Source organism: Centruroides vittatus, unplaced genomic scaffold (assembly GCF_030686945.1).
Source record: "Centruroides vittatus isolate TY-2023 unplaced genomic scaffold, ASM3068694v2 scaffold_907, whole genome shotgun sequence".
In the NCBI taxonomy this organism is placed as follows: domain Eukaryota; kingdom Metazoa; phylum Arthropoda; class Arachnida; order Scorpiones; family Buthidae; genus Centruroides; species Centruroides vittatus.
The window spans coordinates 1,453,136-1,476,273 of record NW_027122720.1 but is presented as its reverse complement, the minus strand read 5'-3'; the positions used below and the strand labels follow the sequence as shown (position 1 = coordinate 1,476,273).

The 23,138-nt window shown below is 32.0% G+C and overlaps 2 protein-coding genes and 1 non-coding gene across 4 annotated transcripts in view; all 3 read right to left on the bottom strand.

Moving 5' to 3' along the window:
* The window catches only part of LOC136990394 (gamma-taxilin-like), a 325,532-nt gene that overhangs the window by 149,610 nt on the left and 152,784 nt on the right, over positions 1-23,138 (bottom strand). The window lies entirely within an intron of this gene.
* RpS4 (ribosomal protein S4) lies at positions 1,826-21,872 on the bottom strand. Its single transcript, XM_067288789.1, has 7 exons — positions 21,798-21,872; positions 17,089-17,166; positions 16,837-17,017; positions 3,968-4,065; positions 3,524-3,695; positions 2,863-2,992; positions 1,826-2,000 (listed from the first exon to the last, which is right to left on the bottom strand). The coding sequence occupies exons 1-7, from the start codon at positions 21,798-21,800 to the stop codon at positions 1,874-1,876; spliced, it is 789 nt and encodes a 262-aa protein (XP_067144890.1). The 5' UTR covers positions 21,801-21,872; the 3' UTR covers positions 1,826-1,873.
* LOC136990399 (small nucleolar RNA SNORA16B/SNORA16A family) lies at positions 4,151-4,285 on the bottom strand. Its single transcript, XR_010883054.1, has one exon. It is a non-coding gene; the product is annotated as a small nucleolar RNA SNORA16B/SNORA16A family (small nucleolar RNA).

The window sequence follows — 23,138 nt, the reverse complement described above, 5'->3', positions numbered from 1 at the left end:
ATGCAATAATATTACTATAATAAGTGCATTTATGCTATAATAAGTTTATTTAGCTATAATAAGTCAACGTGAGACATGACGAATCGCACGAAACTAGTCGCCAACTATACCGCACAAAAAAACCGCATAAATTAAAATTCGCATTAAAAAAATCGCACATAAAAACAGGTTTGACTGTATTAGTTACTCATCTTCTAGAAATAGATAAATAATTCTTTCATTAAATACGATAAGTTTCAATAAAACGTTTCGTAAATCATTTTAAAATATCTCAAAAAAATATTAAAATATACGCGAATACGATTATAACATAATTAACTAATCAATAATATTAATGCCCGATACATTCTAACCTACACGCCATCAATGCCATAAGATATCGGGCTAGATAAAGCGCTATATTATTATTTAATTACGAAATAATTTAATACTAGAGTTAGATGCTATTTCTTATTAACTTTAATAATTATAGTTTAATTTTCAGCATTAATAAAAGTTACCAAAATGATTAATTTACTGTGTTTTTGTTATTTCTTACTCCTGTTTTTAGGTATTCGACCGAATAGTGAAAATAGGCCGAATACCAGGTAGTAACCGAATATTCGTTACATCACTAGAAATTGCAGATAGACAAAAGAATTTGTTACTTTCCAGGCTCATGCAAGCTAAGCTAGACCATAAACGGCGAACAGGCAGAGCAAACGCTGTTTTATCACGTGACATGCGACCTCGAAACCCCTCTATTGTTTATAAATTATTGTATATTCTGCTTGGTCCACTTTATGTACTGTATTTCTTCTAGAGTGATTTGCAGTCATACCTTTCCTAAACCCCTTTTCTTCAATGTACTTACTCAATAGCCTGTGGATTGCATGTAGTATTTTCCCTACAAGTAAAAATGTTCTGCTGAAGAAATCTGTTGTAATATCAAAGTTTTTTTGCATTTAATTCTAAGCAGTGTTTGTTTCAATCCAAGTTTGGTTACCAATTTGTTAAATAAAAAAACTCTTCACCTATGAATTTCTAACAGGCACCACCACAGAAACATGTAATTCTGTATAGTAATGAGGTCTACACACAAGTTTCAAACTCCTGTGTGCAGACCTCATACTATATAGTTTTAACTGTGGGGTTTTGGTTAAAGACATTCAATTAAGTACCAATTTCAAAAGATTAACTTCTGTTTACAATCATATTTAATTAACAGATAATAGCTCTTAATGCAAATTCGTCTTTATCTAAAGCTGCTTCTAAAATATTTCAAAATTTTATCACAAATACAATACAATTCCAAAAAATCCCCCCTAATCTATATCTAAAAGTAATATAGAGCAGCCCAAATGAAAGTTAAGTTATATTCGATTATTTCATGTGTGGTTAAAACTACCTCAGGATGCATATTACTATTATTCATGATTTAGTCACTTCCAAAGAAGCAATGAAAATAGCACTTCCAAACAATTGTAAGCATTTTGTTTTAAAATTTGTCTTGGTTAACTGACGTTTGACACAATGCATCGATTTTTATGCAGAAAATAATTAGAGCAATCTAGAACGGTTGCAAAAAACTTAAAATGAAACCTCTGATAAACACTTTGCTAGATCCAGAAAAGTGAAAAATAAGATAGAATTGTATTATTAAAATTTATTAATACCTATATAAACTGCATTATTACAATCACAACAAACTACTTCCAACAACCTTTACTCTGCAGTTAAATTATTTCTTTAATCTAACGTTTTCGGTTAGCTTAATACCATTCCGCCATAATAAATGCTGAACTTTCGTTCATTTGTGTAATGAGCATAAATAAAAATTCTGAAGTTTTCTTCCACAAAACTTTTATTTTTAAGGCATGTACATTTATGCAAACTAATGTTGCAATTTTGCCGCTAAACGTCTGTCTCTCTCCTCTGCTACGGACAGTTTGACTCCTTTGCCTCTCGGAAGGGAAATGTAGGGTTTGTTTCCTTTTCCAATTACAAATATGTAATTCAACCTGTAATCAGTTTATACTGTTAAAATAATTGTTAAGGTAATAGAAAAATATTGTATTTAATTAGAAATATTTCAGAAAGACTAATCGACAATCATAGAAATTGAAATCATGACTAGTGTTGTCATCATTATTTTACTTATCTCAAATTTTTAAATAATAAAATAAAGTTGATAGATATCAATCTTGTTTGAGTTAACTTAATCATTCAATTTATTATCTTTTAGCAACATTAGATGAAAATAAGAATACTGAAGTGTGTAAATACTGTTATTTTTATAGAATTTTTTGGTCATTCATAGAATTCCTGATAAGTAAACAAAGGCATTAAAATAAAATTATGTTTTGCATGCCATCAAATCCAAGAAGATTTTAGCTTAATAAAAATCCAAATCAAAATTTTTAATAAACTTCTAGTTCAGTTTCAATCTCAAAAACTCAATAATTTGTGAAATTTATACGAAGTCTGGCAAGAAAATGAGTGATTATAAACACAGTTTTTAACAAATTTAGTGGATAGTCTTAGGTATATTATTAATTACACAAATTTTTGCCTTGTGTGTCAATATTTTGTGAACAAAGAGTAATAAATGAGCATCATCCACAAAATATTCAAACTCTTAAGGCAAAAATTCCTCATGAAATCAACGACAATACTCAAGAATCCATTGCACTGTTCTATGTACAACAGTTTCAAGACAAAGCTGTGATGCAAGGTACAATTGATTGTACAACATCCAATTTCATCACAAGTGTTAAATTTAGAAATATTTATAGGACAAGAAATTAATACAAGTTATTATTACTGAATACACTAAAAATAAAATTGAAATATTTGTCATTAATCCACTTAATTAGCATTTACCTTGTAGCAAAACTATGGCCTTGAGTGTCTTTGACATGAACTATGTCAAATGAGCCAGGATGCCTTTCTCTTGATGTTATAATACCAACTCGACCCAAGTTATGACCACCAGTAACCATACAAAGATTACCTGTAAGAATAATTCAAATTAAATAATAAATTAATTTTGGAAATATAAAATACTTTAATTTTTGGCTTTTCTCAAAATGTTCTCTAATGTCAATTGAAATACATAACTGTATCTATCAAACTGATGTGTTTTGGAATCCTGAACAAATGGGTGGAGGTAACTGGGTAAATAGATAATTTGGTGAATGACAACAGAGTGGAAAATTATACAATTCTTGAAAATGTAAAGATGCAAGGAATTCATGGGCATAGACAAAGGTTCCCAACAACTTTGGATTCTCTGTGGTATGTTTTTAGGGATTAAAATGTCTCTCAGGTGTGGCATGTGCTTCTGAACTTTAATTTACATTATTTGTATAAAGTATGAGTATTTGAAATATGTTTACTTTTTTATCCTTTACTTGTAGTAATAAAAATTTTGATTATTAATATAATAACTTATTAAATATTTGTCTACTTCCTGAGATATTTTAAATAGTTGTAATAAAATACTAAAGTATCAATTGTATACTCATTTACAAAAGAAACTTACCAATGTCAAATTTAATGAAGTCCATTATCTTTCCAGTTGCAATATCCAACTGAATAGTATCATTCACCTTAATCAAAGGATCAGGATAACGAATTGTTCGGCCGTCGTGAGTAACCAAAAACGGAATACCTTTCGGACCAACCTGAACTCGCTTCACTCTGCATAGTTTATACTAAAATAAAAACAATAATAATTAATTACAAAACTCAATTTATTTTTTAATTAAATAGCATAATTTTCATTCATGTAACTGTAAAATGGGTGAAATAATTTGTGCATACAATACACAAATTTTGGAACCATCATATTAATATGGCACCATACTTTTCTTGTCAGAAAATACAAGTAGATATATTCTGAAAAGTTAATTTTAATGGTGCAAATACTACAAATCAGGGTTTAAAAAATATGAATGATCCATAGAAGATCTATTTTATTAAATACCTTAGCTTCCTCGGCAGTAATTCTATGTAGAATGAAACGACCTTTCACGTCATACAAAAGACGAAAATATTCTCCTGTCTTCTCAATGGTAATAACATCTGAAGTAAAAATATTTTAATATATTACTCATTTAATTCTCAAACTCTTTAAAATATCAAAAACTATTAAATTTTTATATAAATTAATGTTCATTTCTTGGGTAATGCTCAAATCACACACAATGAAACAAGCGACCGTGAAAGAAATTTTTATTTATTTTGGCTTTTTTTGATCACGGAAATCTTAACGAAATTATCCATGACTTCGAAAAAGCCAATATCACAATAAAAAAAAAATAAGCAAATTTGTAGCCAGGTAAGCCAATAATGATAATTATTACAATGATTATGAACATGAATTAGATATTTATAAATATAGTCAATAAAAAAAAACCAGAAGTATCGAACAGTTCTAAATGTATTTTAACCACTGGATATTGAACTATCCAATTTCTATATGACATTAATAAATAAAACCATATATACTTGATTAGTTTATATATTTGAATTTACTAGCACTGATGGAAATAATTTATTACATAGAATATAAATTATCAGATGTATCAATTTAACATGGTCAAATTAACAATATAGATAAAAAGCTGGATATAAGAAGTTTTATTACAGTTTAAATATATAAAAATGAATATTTAGAAATATCTTTACTTAAGTTAATCTGTATTTTCAACAAATTGCACAAACACACAACAAAGTCTCTCTCTAAAAATGAAGTTTTTACACACACCCATAAAAAAGAAATATTTGTAAATGAAATAATTATATTAAATTTTTCTATTTTTGCAGCAAGATTTTGACCTTATTGCATCATTTTTCTACTTTAACTATTCAATTTAATATTTATTTTATCATTATATTTGTTTTAAAGATTGCCATATACAGTGGTGCCTCATATAACGTACTTAATCCATTCCAGGTGCACGTCCGTTATACGAAACGCATTTTTCCATAGAAATACATGTTAAAACAGCTAATTTGTTCCGCAGCATAAAATAACCGTACTGTATCATAAAAAAAATGAACACGGGGTGCGTTCTTTTATTCCTCCACGTAACTCTTCGCGAGCGACATCTGTTAAAAAATTTCTGCGGAATGCGTTCCTAAATTCTGGTGGGAGTGCGCGCCGTCGAACGGCAAAAACGGTTGCTTGTAGCAGTAGTTTATTATGGAAAGCAACATGGCGTCCTCCATGGCTCAGATAGTTTCGTTTCCAGGTCCATTATGTGGTTTTATGAATGAAAATTTAGAAATTGTGAAAGCGCAAGTTAGTGCACGCGGTGATGTGTCTTTATGAATTTTTTTCGAATGGTAGCTCGCATTCTAATTTTTTTGTGACTATTTTGAATACACTTTCAACAAATAATCCATTTTATGGTTAAATTTTACAATTGGAGCCCTTCTTTTGCTTTTAAAAGCTCATATTTTAGAATTATAGATTCCTCCATCACGATACTATCGATAGTGCGGGCGCCGCCATCTTTCTTTCTTTCACCATCGTTCATAAATGCCTACAAACAGCAGCGCACTCCCGTAGTAGTGGAGACGCAGAGTGACCGCTATTAAAGAACGTACCCACAGAGCAGTCATCAATTATGTCGGAAAGTCCGTTGCTCGAGTCACGTAACGGCCAAACAGAAAGTCCGTTGTTCGCAGCGTCCATTATTCGAGGCACCACTGTGTATATATATATGTGTGTTACAGTAAAAACCCGTTTTTACTGAAAACGCGTTTTAACACATTAAGTCTCTAGCCCAAGTATACTCGGGCAAGACGTGCACTTGCATAGTTCCTCGCCTAAGTATACTTGGGCAACAATGAAAAATCTATCGTTAACATTCTACGCGCTACATTACTCGGGAAAAGATCATTTTGTATTCTATTGGATGATTTTTATGACCTCAGCAAATTTTAAAATTAAACATCCAATAGAAGTGGGTTTTTTTTTTTACCGTTTTCTTGGTCCCCTCCTATAGAAACATTACAATGACCGAAAATTTGGTCACCTATTTGAGTATTTACGGTAACTGAAGCACATCTGGCTAGAAACCGATCTTCCCTGAAACTTAAGCTTAGTTCACACTGAGCGAATGGCGAAAGCGAATGCGAAAAGCGATTTATATTCGCTTGGCGAAATTGACCTATACAACCAAAAGCGAAAAGCGATTGCGAATTTTAAGGAACCAATCATTTGCGAGAGAAAACGTCATAAAGAAAAACAAAATGGTCGCTTCCGACATTCCGTCGTTAACCACGTTTGTTTATTTATTGAGAAAAAATGATATGTCAAAAAGAAAACAACGCTGGGTGAGAGGAATATTAAACATCCGTAATTACAACATTTACTCTATTGCGTAGGAAGTTTCTGTAGCCATCTTGAAAACAACAAGAACCACATGACAACTAGCGGAAATACGATTGGCGGCGAAATTTTTTCGCTAGCGAAAAAGCTCGACGGTTCCGAACTTTGAAGCGATTTGCGAAATGGTAAAATTCGCCGGAAACGACGTCATGTCTGACGTGTTATTCGCTCTGTTTTTCACTTTCGCCAGCGAATCGCGTTCAGTGTGAACTAAGCTTTACTTGAGAATAACCAGCCAACATCAACCACCAGCTGTTTTCAAGGACGATAAGCTTATTACACCGAACTGTGGTGCGTGTCACGTGATCCGCTGGGATTTTTTGTTATGTGACAGATAATTTGTTTCTAAATAATACGTAATCAAGGAAATAAAATTTTATATTAAAATTTTTTATAACTTTTTGTGGGTGTTTTTTCTGTAAAGCACAAAAAAACAATGTTAGGTTAATGTACAGAACCATATAATATAAGTAATAAGAAAACCCTAGCAAAAAAAATTATTAGTAAATAACGAAATACATTCGAGTATTTACAGTAGCTAGTTCAGATTTGTAGAAAACCTACTCCCCCTTCCTCAGGCATTGTTTGGAACATCCCGCGAAACTTTACAATCAGCTGTTCTCAAGGTCATCCAGCTGTGTATTTACTGCAGCAAGTGTCAAGTGTCTCCTTGCCAGTTTTGTGTTACATGAAAAATAACAAGTTTCTAAATAATACATAATAAAATATTTTAGAAATTCATTTTATAAAATGGTGTATTATAAATTATTTCCGATTTTTTGTGGGAGTTTTATGTAAAGCTTTTATGTCAGCATATAAAGCTAGAAACTAATAATTATAGAATAAGTATTATTGTGATGTAAGAAATTGTACTTATGTAAAAATTCTCTTCTGTACTAAACGAATTGCACCCTTCTATAGCCTCATGGTGTGAAATGTCATTGTTTACAATATACTATTTCTCTCTTCATGACAAACTCCAGGGTTAGTGTGGTTCAAGCAATGCAGGACAGATAAAACCCTTCTTTAATAATAAGCTAATGAAAAATATTCATATACAGAATTTTTATAAAAACTCTGCGTTCTTCTATCAAAAGCACGATGTTTTGCAGGAGAAGCACTTTTACAGATGCAAGTATTGTTTCAAATGTAGTACCTCGCTTCAAATTCGCACTACATTCAGTCTGTTTTTTCTTTTCTAGCAAAATCATATTACAGTTTTCTGTAGTTTTGTATTTTGTTTGTCACGAATTTAAAATTATAATAAAATTTTAAATTTCCGAAAAAAAAGAAAAAAAATGTATTTATAGAAATTCGCTAAAATATCGTAGATTTATTAGTCACACACATCTTTTCTTTAAAAACCACAGCTTTCTAGCTAGAGTAAGTAAGAAGTTATTGCCATTATTCACACTACTTCTCTAATTACTCTCATAGGAAAGGAGTAGATGAGTCATCTGAGGGTCGAAGTCAACACAAGTTTTCTTAGCAATAATGTATAAGAAACATTATTTTTATATTATTTAGACGATTTTTACAATAATCGACTATACTACACAATTTTGCATGCGATTGTTTACATATTTTCTCATATTATGTAATAGCGAGGAGAAATGTTCACTTTCCAAATAATTTATAACTTCACAGTTCTAAAATAATGCTTACTCACCTAAATACTCTCTAAGAACAATAAATTAGGTAAATATGAGCTAAAAAAAACGATAGAAACAAGCAATTTTATAGCGATTGTTTAGATATTTCAAAGACTGTAGCCTGAGAGGGAAGGCACTTAGTGGAAATTTGAGCTCCACTGTTTCCAGAGGTGTCTGATTCGTTGATCTAATATCCACATAGACAGAAAGTAACCAACTACAGTGTAAAAGAAGTTGACTATCGATTTTATCAGCCAATAATCTGCCTCCTCACCTCTAATTGCTTTATAATGGGAGAGGACGGTATTACGCGAAATATTTATGGTCCGGAGATGGTGAAAAAACATTTCTTGATTGAGACAGTGAAAAGACACATACAAGAAAGCAAATGAAAGCTTAGATCGCTACAGACTTGATTACAGTTTGTACAAAACTCCTCCTTCCCATGTTATAGCTATAGAACAACCTTCTTTTGTTTATTGGATGAAACAAACCTTCATTCACCATGCTTTTTGAGCTGTAATTGATAGATTATAGCTAATTGACAATCCTTCAACGAATAAGCATCGATTCGAGTTTGTGGGTTGGGAATTTTCATGCTAAAAGCCATGCCTTCTTGGAGATACTTTGTCAGCTACAAACATATACAAACAATCATAAATCATTACTCTCATTTATTTTTATTCGAGTTTAATAAATTTATATGTATATTCATACTGTTTTACGTATGTAAACGTTTTTTCAGAATCATCCAGCCACAGGTCTTTCTAAAAAACAAAGTAATTCCGGTTTATTGTGGTACTTCCGTAATACATAAAAAATAATACATGTATAGTCGTTCATATAATAAGGTAATAATCGCTTATTATAGTGCTCTGTTATTATAATAGTATAAATAACATGAACAAAATCAAATATACACCACGATGCACAAATGTGTGTTGACCTACTTTTACAAATTCAACCGCCCCCCCAAACTAATCGCGTTGTAAACTATAGGCCATATTCTATCTCTACGTCGGTTTAGAAAGCTGCAGGTTTTTTTTTTGAGAAAATATACCTGTCTATGTAACATATAACAGATTGATCGAATGTTTATACAAAAAAGTTTTTTGATTTTTTCAAGTCTTGAATTTTATAAATTTTTGTAAACATACATAGTTAACAATCATAAACGGTGATATGTTATTCCTATTTCTGTAAAATTATTTATGTATAAAAGCATTTAGAAAGAACTTCCAAACACCTGCATGTAATTATCAATTCTCAGGTGGAGAACGTGTAATAAAAATTTGCTAAATGGAAATGTATATTGTACTGTAAGTACAAAAGTTTCCGATACCGGGGTTCTCGAATGTTATAATTTATGACTGCAATAAATAATGTCTAAGAATTTCTAGGAACAAACATGTCTCTTTGTTCTTCTTTCGAATGCTTCGAGAAATTCTCACTCGTTGTCTTACTTTCTAGTAGACAGTTCTCTTTTGGTTCTAGTGCGCTCTTAGAAGCTAGATAAAATTTATCCAGTAATTATCAAGTAAGTTTATAAGAAATATAATATTTCCGGAGAATAATAATAATTGTTTTATTTCACGTTAGATGAATATAACGGGTTTTTAGATAATTTTTTTCTTTTTGCTAGATATTTAGAAAATCGATATTATCTGATCTGTTCTGACTAAATATATTTCGCTATTTTATCAAGTAAGTTTATAAGAAATAAAATATTTCCAGAGAATAATAATAATTGTTTTATTACGCGTTAGATAAATATAACGAGCTTTTAGAGAATTTTTATTCTTGGCAGAATGTCATCGGAATCTGATTTCAATTATTCCCAGCTATCTGATAGCATGTCAGATAGCTATGGCAGCGAAAGCGAGGTGTCCGAGAATGATGACAGTGGAGACAACACCTCCAGAACTTGGTGTGATGTCAGCATCGATAACCCTCCTCCAGCTCCTCCGCGATTTCCCTTTCAGGGAACTCCAGGATGCCATTTCACTCTGAATAATTTCTTCGACCCTCTCGCGTATTTTTTGTTGTTTTTTGATTTGGATATTATGACTTCAATAGTAACGGAAACAAACCGCTTCTCAATGCAACAGGCACGGGCATCAACAGATACGTGGGAGTTACTATCCATGGAAGAAATGTTTATATTTCTAACAATATGCATAATGGAAGGCATTTTGCACAAACCGGATGAAAAAATGAATTGGTCCAGGAATGAACTGTTTATAACTCCTTCATTTGGCAAACTAATGACAAAAAAAAGATTTCTAAGCATAAAAAAGTATTTACATTTCTCTAACACAGACACATTCGACCCGGAAACTCACCCAAACCCAAAACTAAACAAAATTTGGCCAATAATTGAAAAGTTACATTCTAAATTCTCCTCTCTCTACACACCAGAAGAAAACATAACTGTTGACGAGAGCCTGCTCTTGTACAAAGGCCGTCTTTCATGGAAGCAGTACATTCCTAGCAAACGAGCACGTTTCGGTATAAAATTTTACAACTTGTGCGAATCTTCCTCGGGGTACTTATGGAATTTTATAATTTATACAGGCAAAGGCACGATACTAAATGAAAAATACAAAGATATGCCGCTAACGACCCAAATCGTGCTTACTTTGATAGACCCGTTGTTAGGCAAAGGATACTGCCTAACAACAGATAACTACTATACCTCGCCACAGTTAGCGGATCATCTAGTAAGTTGCCAGACTGATTTTTGTGGAACGCTCCGCGTAACAAGAAGAGACGTTCCAAACGAAATTCAAAGCAAAAAATTGAAGAAAGGGGAGACTGTGGCAATGAAGAGGGGAAAAGTATTAATCCAAAAGTGGCAGGATAAAAGAACTGTTACAATGCTCTCTACATTCCACAGTCCAAAAATGATTAATACAAAAACTCGGAGCGGAATAGAAATAATAAAACCGGAATGTGTCCTTGATTATAATCAGAGAATGGGAGGTGTTGATCTTTTAGATCAACATCTCCATGATTATCCTGTGACGAGGAAAAGGAGGCAAAAAATACTATAAAAAAATATTTTTTCAAATGTTGGACCTTTCGATATACAACGCACACGTTTTATATAAAAAAAATGGTGGGGAAAAAAATCCTTTATTATTTCGAATGAATTTAGTAGAGCGCCTTGTAATGACTTATCACACCCAAAGGATGATCGGCCAACATAGTCGGTCGAGGACTCCAGGTCCTCCTAGACTAGTTGAAAGGCATTTCCCGGCATTTATTCCGCCAACAGAGAAAAAAGCCAACCCCACAAGATGCTGTGCTGTATGTTGCAACAGACGCGACCACCGGGGGAAAAAAATACGTAAAGAAACACGGTATTGGTGCCCAAAATGTGAGGTTGCACTATGTCCTGCACCGTGTTTTGAGATCTATCATACTAAATTACATTTTTAATTTATGTATAAGTCAAATTTTCAATTTTTTATATTCTTTTCATCTTTTTCCTATTGTATTTTCTTTTTTATATTATATTATTGTATTTTTATGATTCAATTTTTGTATTTTTATCATTGTATCTTTTATATATTATGTCATTAAATTTATTTTTATTTTATGTTTTGTCATGTTTCATTTTTTAAATTACAGGTATACCTCGTCTTACGTCGGTAATTGGTTCCAGGAGAGGCAATGTAAGTCAAATTTACTTGTGTAGTTACGACGTAAGTCGTAGTTTCGACTTATGTCGTAACTAAACGCCAATAATGAGCACTTAAAGACCGCTAAATAAGACGACAACACAGAAACACAATGTTTTCATGGTTCGTTCCCTAGGATTTATGATGATTATTTTAATATGATTTTATGTGCTTTCAACGCTTTTCTAGTGATATTACGACTTCAATGTCTATGGCAGACGGATTTAAAGTCAAATAAACTGACTTAAACTTGATTTTTATTTTTCCATATAGTTTTTTGACAAACGACATATAATCGGGAACGACGTAACTCGAGGTATACCTGTATTTTTAACCTACTTTACCTACGAACGGCAGCTTCCCAGCAAATCACGAAACCTATATGGTGAAGTCGACATTGCAGGATGGGATGCTCCTGTAAAGTTGGCTATCGCAAGGGAAAGACACTGTTTAGGAACCATCCGACACGCAAACACAAAAACTGGTTAAAACTTTTTTTAAATTAAAATGAACTTTTTTGCTTTAATATTTAATAACAACATAGATTTTCGAGCGTTTTTTCCCCGAAACAGGACACTTAATCAGTTAACTAGTTTTTACTAAATGTCATTGTTAAAACTAGTTTTAACTAGACATAGACAAAACGGGTTTTAACAAAATCTTTTAGTAAAAACTGTTTCGACCAAGGTCATTCAGCTAACACATTCCAATAGTGTATGATGAATTTCGTGTGGCTTTAACCCTTTTCCCCCCGACATCTTGCTTACGTTTATTTTGCGATCTCTCCCAAGCCAATATAGGTCAGTCAAAAGATATTATTTTAAAAGTTCACCAAAAATCAAATTATCATTACATCTATATGAAAAAAATCACTTACATTTATTAATATCTTTAGTTTTAAATACGATATTTTTCAATGCATTTTATTAGAAAAATTTATAAGAAAAAAAATTATATATATCAGAACTGACACACAAACTTCATAATTTGTAACATTTAGTGAAAATTAACATTGTCTAGTTACACAGTTGTTTGCTGGCACTGAGCCAGAAAGACGTAGAATATTGTTTTGTACAATTCGATATAACACTTACCCATATATGTTTATTTGTGGTGAAATTATTGCACATTATATCAAACATTTGTTTGAAATCAAAATTTTATACTGTTATCAACTAATATAATGAATTATTATACTTTATTCACTTCGTATCGAACGAGATTATATCTGTTGTTAATAAATTTTACAAAAATCGATATTTACCAAAGTAACGATGAATCGGTACTCTCGAAGTTTTGCTTAAAAAGCCAGGGTACCGATCGATCGGTGCCTTCGGGGACAAGGGGTTAATTAATGTTAATAACACAGATGTGTGACCAACATTTTCAATAAATATCGTATTAAATAATACAAATGTTTTAATCCCAATCATCACTTTATTTATCCCCCAAACATACTTATGTAGCTAAAATTAGTTTTAACTAATGTTAAAAGTTAAAAAGTTAATGTTTAATTTTAGTTTTATCTAAAATCAAAACATGTACAGCAGTAAATTCTAGTTTTAACTAGACAAAACAGGTTATAACAATGACATCCAGTAAAAACTAGTTTCAACTAGTTAAAACGCGTTTTCACTAAAAACGGGTTTTTATTGTAACACATATATATATCTTGTAATGGGCAGGTTTAACAATAAAGTCAAGACCTAAGGTAAGAATGAAAACAAACTTAATAGAAGTATACTAGATCAAGCACAATTTGTTGAAAAAACACTGAAAAGTTGTCATGCAGCAAATTACCATATTTATAATATAATGAAACTTATAATCATGTTTCTTATAGTAATGAAGACAAATTAGATTAATGTGAAAAGAATTACAGATGATTCATAGTCGTACCTACAAATTTACATATTTAACAAATAGTTCATTTCAAGTGATTTAAATACTATATAATTTAGGGCGTAATAATAATAAGAATAATTAAACACTATTATAAATGATAATTTTAAGTTAACACTCAAACCTTCAAAGTCCAGTAGTAAATATCTAATATAAAACAAATACTTTCGACTGTACTTTCGGTCTTCTTCAGGTTTAAAAAACCATTGACATTCGAACCAGTGAATAAAATAATGAAATTATTTTAAAAAATGGAACTGCACAAACGGATTTTAAAATAATAAACAGTTATGCATGTGTGTTACCATGGCGATGGAATGATATACATAATATAAAAAACAGATAAAATACAGCAAAGGAGGGTGAGGGGTGTGATTTCTAGCCACTGGTGTGGGTGTTGCCCATTCCTTCATAGCAATACTTCTAAGCGTGAGACACATTGATGGCATCATTAGAGTTAATACAATTGGTACATAACCTGGCTTTGTAAATTTCAAATGCCTCTAGGTTTTTAACATTTTTTAAGGATAATTTTAAGTCCAAAAATGTAAAAATTTTGCAGGGGAGGGGGCAATTTTTGCCAAATTGCCATATTTTTCCTGTTATAACAGCTGGGAAAGTAAAATAATAGTTGCTTACTGAAGAGACAATATCATAAAATAAAATAAACAACCATTCAAACTTCAGCAAAAATTCTTTAATCTTAAGAACGTTTTCAAACGCATTAAGCGTCCATCTTCAGTTACTTCTTTAAATCAAATATGAAATTCAAACAAATATTACGTAAATTAACGGTACGATTACAATAAATAAAAATAAAATAAAATAAACAGGATTATCGTAATTTACAAAATTATGCCAATATTTCATAAACAAATAAAAATAAACAAAAAATAAAAACGAAACAAAAAAATCACAGATTATCGCAGTATTTTACCATTACTCTCATCTGTCATTAAAGACTTCTAAGGGCTAGAAAGCCCAACAACATAAAACAAGACCAACATCAGCTCTAGGATTATCGTACTTCTATAATTAGTCCAAATCATCGCACAAAGATTTCCAAGCCGTGGAAAGCCCATCAGTGTCCCTATAATTAATGCATTGTGTACTTCTCTGCGCTCTGTGAATTTCCAATTTTTCAAAAGAATCGTAAGATTATCGTACTTCTAATTATAGAAGTACGATAATCCTAGAGCTGATGTTGGTCTTGTTTTATGTTGTTGGGCTTTCTAGCCCTTAGAAGTCTTTAATGACAGATGAGAGTAATTGTAAAATACTGGGATAATCCGTGATTTTTTTGTTTCGTTTTTATTTTTATTTTTATTTGTTTATGAAATATTGGCATAATTTTGTAAAATTACGATAATCCTGTTTATTTTATTTTATTTTTATTTATTGTAATCGTACCGTTAATTTACGTAATATTTGTTTGAATTTCATATTTGATTTAAAGAAGTAACTGAAGATGGACGCTTAATGCGTTTGAAAACGTTCTTAAGATTAAAGAATTTTTGCTGAAGTTTGAATGGTTGTTTATTTTATTTTATAAAATAATAGTCTAATCCCATTCCAATATAAATCAAAATGTATGCCATATTTACTAAATATAAGATGCAATTTTTTTATGGTTTTAGCATCTCTGAAAATACAGCATATCTTGAGATATAACGTAAAGTGTTGTAATTAGAAATCTCCAATACCATGCATCTTATTTCTCTGTCACTAATTCTATGCCATCATTTTAATGATTTTATTAGACCAATATTTGTAATAGAAAATATCTAAGAGGTCAACTTAGCTCATTCTCATTACTTTTTACAGTAACATTGTAAGTACTTGGATGAAAATCCTAAAAAAGTTGTGCAGTTCTCTTTCAAGAAATGCTGTATTTCTGATGCTGTAAATAACAGTATGACTACAGTAATACCCCGGTTATCGTCAGCGTGCTTAAGTGACCTTGCTGCTAATTTTGAGAAAACAAAGGGCAACCCACGCATTATCGGCTCAGTGTGGCATTATTTCTTGTTCTGTGAGCATTACCCCACAATGGCCCACCATTGGCCAATGTTTCTGTTCCCTGAACACTGGGAGTTCAATTGTGGGTTTGTACTTTGCCAAGACGGGCTGGCCATGTAAAGTTTTCCAGGTTTTCTCCATGTCTGTAATGCCTGAATAGGGGCCAGTTACCCTTAAACGAACCTCCCAGAAGGCATTATTCCCCACAATACGACCATCATAAATGCATACAACTACTATTACACGACAATTACATCACACTTTACCACGGGGCTATATAGGCAAGAAGCTCATGTCCAACCAACTTCTACAAGACAAGACGTTACTCCGTGCATTTAGCCAAACAATTCCATTGTTTCCGTTAGATTAGTTTTTTTTTAATATTAATTTCTTATTGCTTTTAGTATTTAACACTATAGTAATTTTCTATAAAATGTGTTTTTGATATGTATTTTGGACTGTCTAGAACAACTTAATTGAATTTACATTGTTTCATATGGAAATAATTGCCTCGGTTTTTGTTGGTTTTGGATTTCGTTGATTGTTTTCAGACAAAAACCTAGAATCCAGTGTTCTGTCCAGTGTCCTGTTTTCAGACAAACATTGAATCCAGTGTTGATTAGCAGTTTTAATTTACTAAAAGTAAAACTAAACTTATGCAATAACAAACTAGAAAAATGTTATCATTGATTCAGAACAGCCTAGTAAAGTAAGTGAAGTTTCTGATTTTGATACTATGGAAGATATATAACTCACTTTACTTGCAATAAATACTGAATACTTCTGTTGGCATAAATTTGTCTTGGCTGTCTATTCAAGAAAAAAATTCCATGGATGAACATACAGAAATTAACTTGCATCTTAGATTCAAGTAAATATGATATCTGACTGACAAATTTCATATTATTTACTATCTAAGGCAAAAGAGTACCCCCTTCTTTCCTCAAATTCAAAACTCGACTTACGATTTTCATATCTATATACAAAGAAATACTATAACCAAGTACATAATTATATTAATAGGTGTAAAGAAATGTTTATCATTTTCTCAAATTCTAAATAACTAGTTTCTATAAAGTAATATCCTAATATATAAAATATAAATAGTATTTGAAATTTTCAATCTCAAAATTTTATTACAACACTTACTGTACTTTTATATATTTAACAGCACAATTAAAAACAGTCAAAAACTTACCCATAAATCCAGCAGGGTAATTTGTATCGGTTCGAACTTTTCCGTCTACTTTGATCAGTCTCTGCATCACAATTTTTTTAACCTCGGCACAAGTTAATGCATACTTTAATCTATTTCTGATCATAATAATCAACGGCAAAGATTCTCTTAACTTGTGAGGACCAGTGCTAGGACGAGGTGCCTAACAAAGTAATTTATCTGGCTAAGTATTTGGATTAACTGTCTTACAAGAACCTACAAAGTCATACTTACAAAAACACCTCCAAGCTTGTCCAACATCCATGATTTTGGAGCATTCAAGCGCTTTAAATGCTTTTTAGGTCCACGAGCCTATAGAATTACATTAAGTTTAATAAAATGTAAAAATTTTGTCTTAAAAAATGATCATCATTATTATACTAAATGTTTCAGTTGCTTATCAAGTATCCCATGAAAAGCTTTCCATAAGTCATGTCGTTTTACAAAATTGAATGATAAAACCAAGAATTGGATTATAAAATAATTTAATAATATTAAAACAAATAGAAAATTAAAGAATTGAAAGTATAACTATCTTTTGGTGTTAAATACACTTAAATTATATTTTTTTAAAACAGTATTCGATTTAAAATCCATATATAGGATCATCCAAATAATTACTGATTTTTAATTTTCATTTACAACTAGACATGAAAATGATCTTTTTTCCATACCCACTATGGGTTCTTGGCCCAAACCCATCTTAGGCTGGTCAGATGGTGCGAGATTAAGCCCAACATAACCAGGACAGGCAATTCATGCAAATTTCTTGAGATTGCATGCCTTATTTCAATTCAAGATCTCCAGAGGCTAACACCTCAAGGCCACTTTCGCATAATCTGGGTGTTTTCCTGGATGGGCAAGACTCAGGCATAGAATTTCATCTAGATGAATAACTGCATTGTAAGGCATAAGACTTTTCACACATGTAGACATGTTGAAGTATTCATCCGGACAACAAATCTGCCCAGATTGCCAAACTACTAGCTTATTAGCCTGGCAGACATTTGTCTATGTCACTACCTAGGGAACACAAGAGTTAATGCATGTCTTCACACAATATAGGAGATTAATCATCCAGGTATCTTTGATTAGCTTCTGTGCCTACACCACAACTCTGTTTTGCCAGTTCTATCAGGCAATATACTAGGAAAGCAGATTAGTTTCTTGTGCATGTTATCCATTGCAATGGCCTTGAGGGATTGCTCAATTTCAACTGAAAGAACAGAGAATTTTCACTATGAAGAAACAGCCAGACGTGGCGTTTCAGAGTAGGCACCAGAAAAAAATCGGAAGCATTTTCTCTCTCGAAATATCCTTTTCTGAGATAGAGAACGTTCTTTAATCCCAATGTACAGTGTGAGTAGCATCCAGTCATCCTCATCGGATATAACGAAATCGAGGCAAAAGACTTAAGACAATTATCTACTCGTATCTGAGAAAGAAAGAATCTTCAAGAGAAAAAGTTGTCCAGAATCGTGTTTGAAGAGATGTGATGATCTCTCGAGAGGTAAACAAATGATTAGCCAATCAGCAACTGGCTTGTGAGAGATGACGACCAGAATATGGCTCCCAATCTTCTATTTTTTAATTCAGTTTTTTCTTTGATTTGGCTTATAGTTTAAATATTTATTCTTTTTTCTATGTAGTTCTTCTAGTTTTTTCTTGCAATACACTTTTATTGTATTAAAAAATTTTGTTCCATGATCTGCAATGTTTCCAACCATAAAATAATTATCAATTTGTACCATAATCTGTAGATTCCAATAATAAATTTGAGCATACAATAATCGATAATTGTATCATTATTTTGCCATTTTAGTAATTTTTTTTAACCCCATATGAGCATCTCTGCCCCCATAAAATGACTCGGTATTTAATTTTGCTGGAGTTGAGAGTCACGAGTTGGCCTACTAAAATTTGGAGTCGAGTGTTTTTTTTACTGACTCCACAGCCCTGGGGCCCGGTCAAATCCATAATGAGCTTGCTTAAAGAGACCCTCTTAGTGCACGCTCATGAAGCAGAAAAGAGTTTAAAAAAATTGTAGAACACTTGTATATTTACAGGGACAATGTTTCTTTATGTAACAAAAGTTTAGCAAAAATGATATTACAAGTAGCTATCACTACATGTCACTGCATTTAGTTTAGAAACACGTTTCGCTTGAGCTAAACATGGATGCCATAATCTATTCTTTAATTCCTGTTATAGCCAAAAGTAATGTTTTAGTTAAAGAACTACAATATAACAAAAAGAGATGTAAAGAATTGAGCATTTCTCTTTCTGAAAATGTGAACAAAGTAAAGAGACAAAAGATAGATAATCATGTTTGAGATACAGTATTGTTATGAGCTGTGGGGCTCAAATTGACAACAGTTTACCGAAATTTACACTTCTTAGATACACTAACAACAAATTAAACTTTAAATATCTTGTTAAAAGAAACAAACACAAAATTCTCCACTGTTCTTTTTTTCCTCTTTTTTTTAATCGTTCTCCTCTCTTATTCCAAAATCGTCTTTTTTCATTTTGCCACTCTCCACACCATGGCACTCGTCTTTCCTGGAGCCGGCACAACAGTATTTTCTGGTTTTTTTTAGATGACTTTTAGAGTCATTTTAGAAAATTTAATCCTCCTTAATCTTTCCATATTTTTATCAATAGTCACTTAGACTTTTTTAATTTCACAGCATAACATCACATACAAGTGTCAATTTTGCTTTGCACATGTAACAGATGTAAAAGCTGCTTTATCTTTGCTGCAAAGATCCCTTTCAGCAAATATTTAAAATTCACTACATGAGATTTCATTTAAAAATGCTGTGTAGCAATCGAGCAGAACTGCATAAAGAAATGCGACCAGGCAAGTGAGAAATGTTACAGACAGCTAGAAACATCTATTAACAGATCTAGATGTGATTTTGTAAGTTTTGCGAGACAGAATAAAATTGTCTAGTGTAAAGACAAACATGTCTAGTAGTTGTTCACACTGCCCATCTTCAGAATAATTGGAGTTTTTTTTAACACAATTGAATAGGAAGAAGAAAATACACTTTGTTTATAAGAAAAATATAAATTAGAAGTCAAGATATTAATTCTTTTGTAAATTTTAATTATTTTCAAAACTTGCTCACTCTGAGAGATGGGTTTGTTTTATTAAAGTTATGGCAATGCAACACTTGGATGAACTGCCTATGGGGGATGCCTTTCAAGAAGTCTTTTTAAGGGTAACTGGTCCTATTCAGGTGTTACAGATGTGGAGAAAACCCAGAAAACTCCATGTGGCCAGCCTGTCCTGGCAAGGCATAAATCCACGACCAAACTCCTAGTGTTTGGGGAACAGAAATGCTTGGCCACTGGTGGGCCATGGGAGAAGAGAGAGCAACCAGTAAAGCCATTCATCAAAGGGGTCAAGTGACCAGACTCCTCGATTAACCGGGACAGTCCCAATTTTGAATAAAATATCTCAAATTATCCCATTTTCATTTATAAGTAACTATTATTCATTGATATAAACAACATTATTAAGCAATGAAATCATTCAAATAATACCACACCCTATATTTCCTACCTTCAATTTTTAAGAGCGTCCTGGATTGAAATTAAGGGTAAATGTCTATCCTTTATACATGGGGTGTTTTTTTTTCTAATTTTGCTCTCTTAAGACACCTCTCTAGTAGAAGTGTCCTAAACACATAGAAATTTTTTGGGGCAACACGTATAATATGAGCTATAAACGAAAACTCATCGGATCACTTACAGACTCTGCACAGCGGAAGTCACCATTGTTTAATCTTGTTCACATCATGGAGTAGCATGTTGGATGCTTACAATTCATGTCACATGACCCAATTTCGACGTCACTCAATCACATACTAGTTATTGATACTAGTGTGTTCAAGAACTACTGTGATTCAATAACTAATGATGTTAAACAATCAGCAACCTGCACGAACAGTCGCAACTGCCACCATGATGGTGTACAAACATAAATTGGTAAAATTTTACCTATTATTGTTATTAACTCATTCAATATGACCAGTAACTTGATAATAAGTTGTTTCAAATTACAAAATACATACTATAGTATATTATGATCTATCTTGACCGAACAGCACCAAGAAATGTCACGTGACACTCTTCGTACATGTCCACCGTACAATGTGCCGCTCCGTGACGAAAACAAGCTTAAGCAATGGCAGCTTCCACCGTGCAGAGTTGGTAAGTAATCTGAAGAGTTTTCGCTTATAGCTCTAATTATATGAGTCGCCCTGAAAAATTTCTGTGTTTAGGACACGTCTACTAGAGAGATGTCTTAAGAGAGTGAAATTAGAAAAAAAAACGCCCCATGTATAAAGGATAGACATTTACCATGAAAATTAATGGTAAAATACCAATTAATATTGTATTCCCATGGATTTAAGTGCGTAAAGAATGAAGTTTTATCTGTATAAAAACTTTTGAGTCACTGTACATTGGTGTGAATAAATCTGAAAGAAGCATTTTCCTAAAATAAATAATAAAAGCATCTTATAAATCTGCAATTATGTTTCAGACGTAATTACACTTAATTAAATAATATAATGAATGAATAATGGGTAATTCAGCACTTATATGTAATACAGAACAGTTAACAAAGGAATATAAAATTGAAACAAATTAATTTATACAAAGTAACGTGAAAAAGAACATAGAACTAGAACTAAAATATTTTAATTCCAGATGTTCCTTCCTAATTTATAACGCAACGATCTCAATGTAAAAAATCTTGAAAGAATCTGCCATTTTTTAAGTTAAAGTTTCTTTATAATACATACATATTTCTTTATCAAAATACTCTAATGTAATATAAAATATAATACAGATTTATACATATCATGTTGAAACGAATATGAAGTCAAATAATCAAGGATTAAAACCGATTTTAACACGTTTCCACTCACCATTTTTCAGACCCACTTTACGAGAAGAAATATCCCAGCATTCTCTTGACTCTTCTGAAATAAAGTGTTGCCAACTTAACGTTCGGATAAAAATATAAGTTAATGATAAGTTTACTAATTAACAAAGATTAGATTATTAATTTACTAATGATCTTAAGAAATTATAAATAATTTAACTAATTAATTAAAAGTATATAAAATGTAATTTATATAATATATTTTTTATTTTTGACTCTTCGCCCAGTGGGCACTAAAAGGGCCTCTTATAGCAAGCCCATTATGGGTTCGACCAGGACCACGACGGGGCGGCCCGGTGTTAAGAACGGGGCCCGATATATCCGGACGGACCACCCCAAATAATTTCTGCGGATTTTCCGACTCGTTAGGATTCAGATCCCGAGTCCCCCAGAGCAGTAGGCTACCACCTTGACTACTCTTTCATTCGGCCTCTAAGCCCTGTGGGCACTCGGTGTTAATTATATAAGTGGCACAAATAAGACTTTTGCAATTTGTATATCAGATAATGATCTTTGGCGGCATGACTGCTTAGTCGCCATACGTTATCGGAACTCTGATTCAGAAGCGGTTCCAGAAGTATCTAAACAGAACTAACACTAAAATTAAAAATATTTGAATAATTAATTAAATAGGCCTATCTTTTATTAACATGTATTGCATGATAAATGTATTTTGGATGGTCCGATGAATCGTATTTGCCATCATATATATACCTAAAAACAACTTTTTTAAAATTCGAATAAATAAACTCTTTCTGTCGTAAAAATATCACTGCTGGTGCTAAGGGTCACGAGTTATTCGAGATCCTTGATATTTTTTTTATCCGAAAACAATTTGGAGTGGATCAAATGCATTGGTACCTGTACTTATGGTGCTCGTTCTATATTCGGGTGTTATGGAGGATTGCGAGAACTTTTTCGAAGCAAAGACCGTGAGGAATTGTGGACCCATTGCGTTATTATTAACAGGAAAGAACTCACAGCAAAATATCTGTCCTATATTGAACCAGGACACTTAGAATATATAATAAATGTAGTAAACTTTATAAAAACTCGGCATTTGAAGGCAAGATTTTTATAAAAAAAAACTATGTGAGGATATGGGATTGAGCACACGTCTTTGTTGTACTACAGCACTTCGAGAAAGTAAAAACATTACCAAGAGAGAGCAGCCATCGCTCTTTCGAGGTAATGTTTTGTCTCGTACGTTTGAACTGCGACAGGAAATTTATATTTTTCTTAAAGAGGAAGAAGACCACAAGTATGACGAAAATTTTTTCGAATAAAGATTTTTTTGGTAAAACTAGCATACATGTGATATATT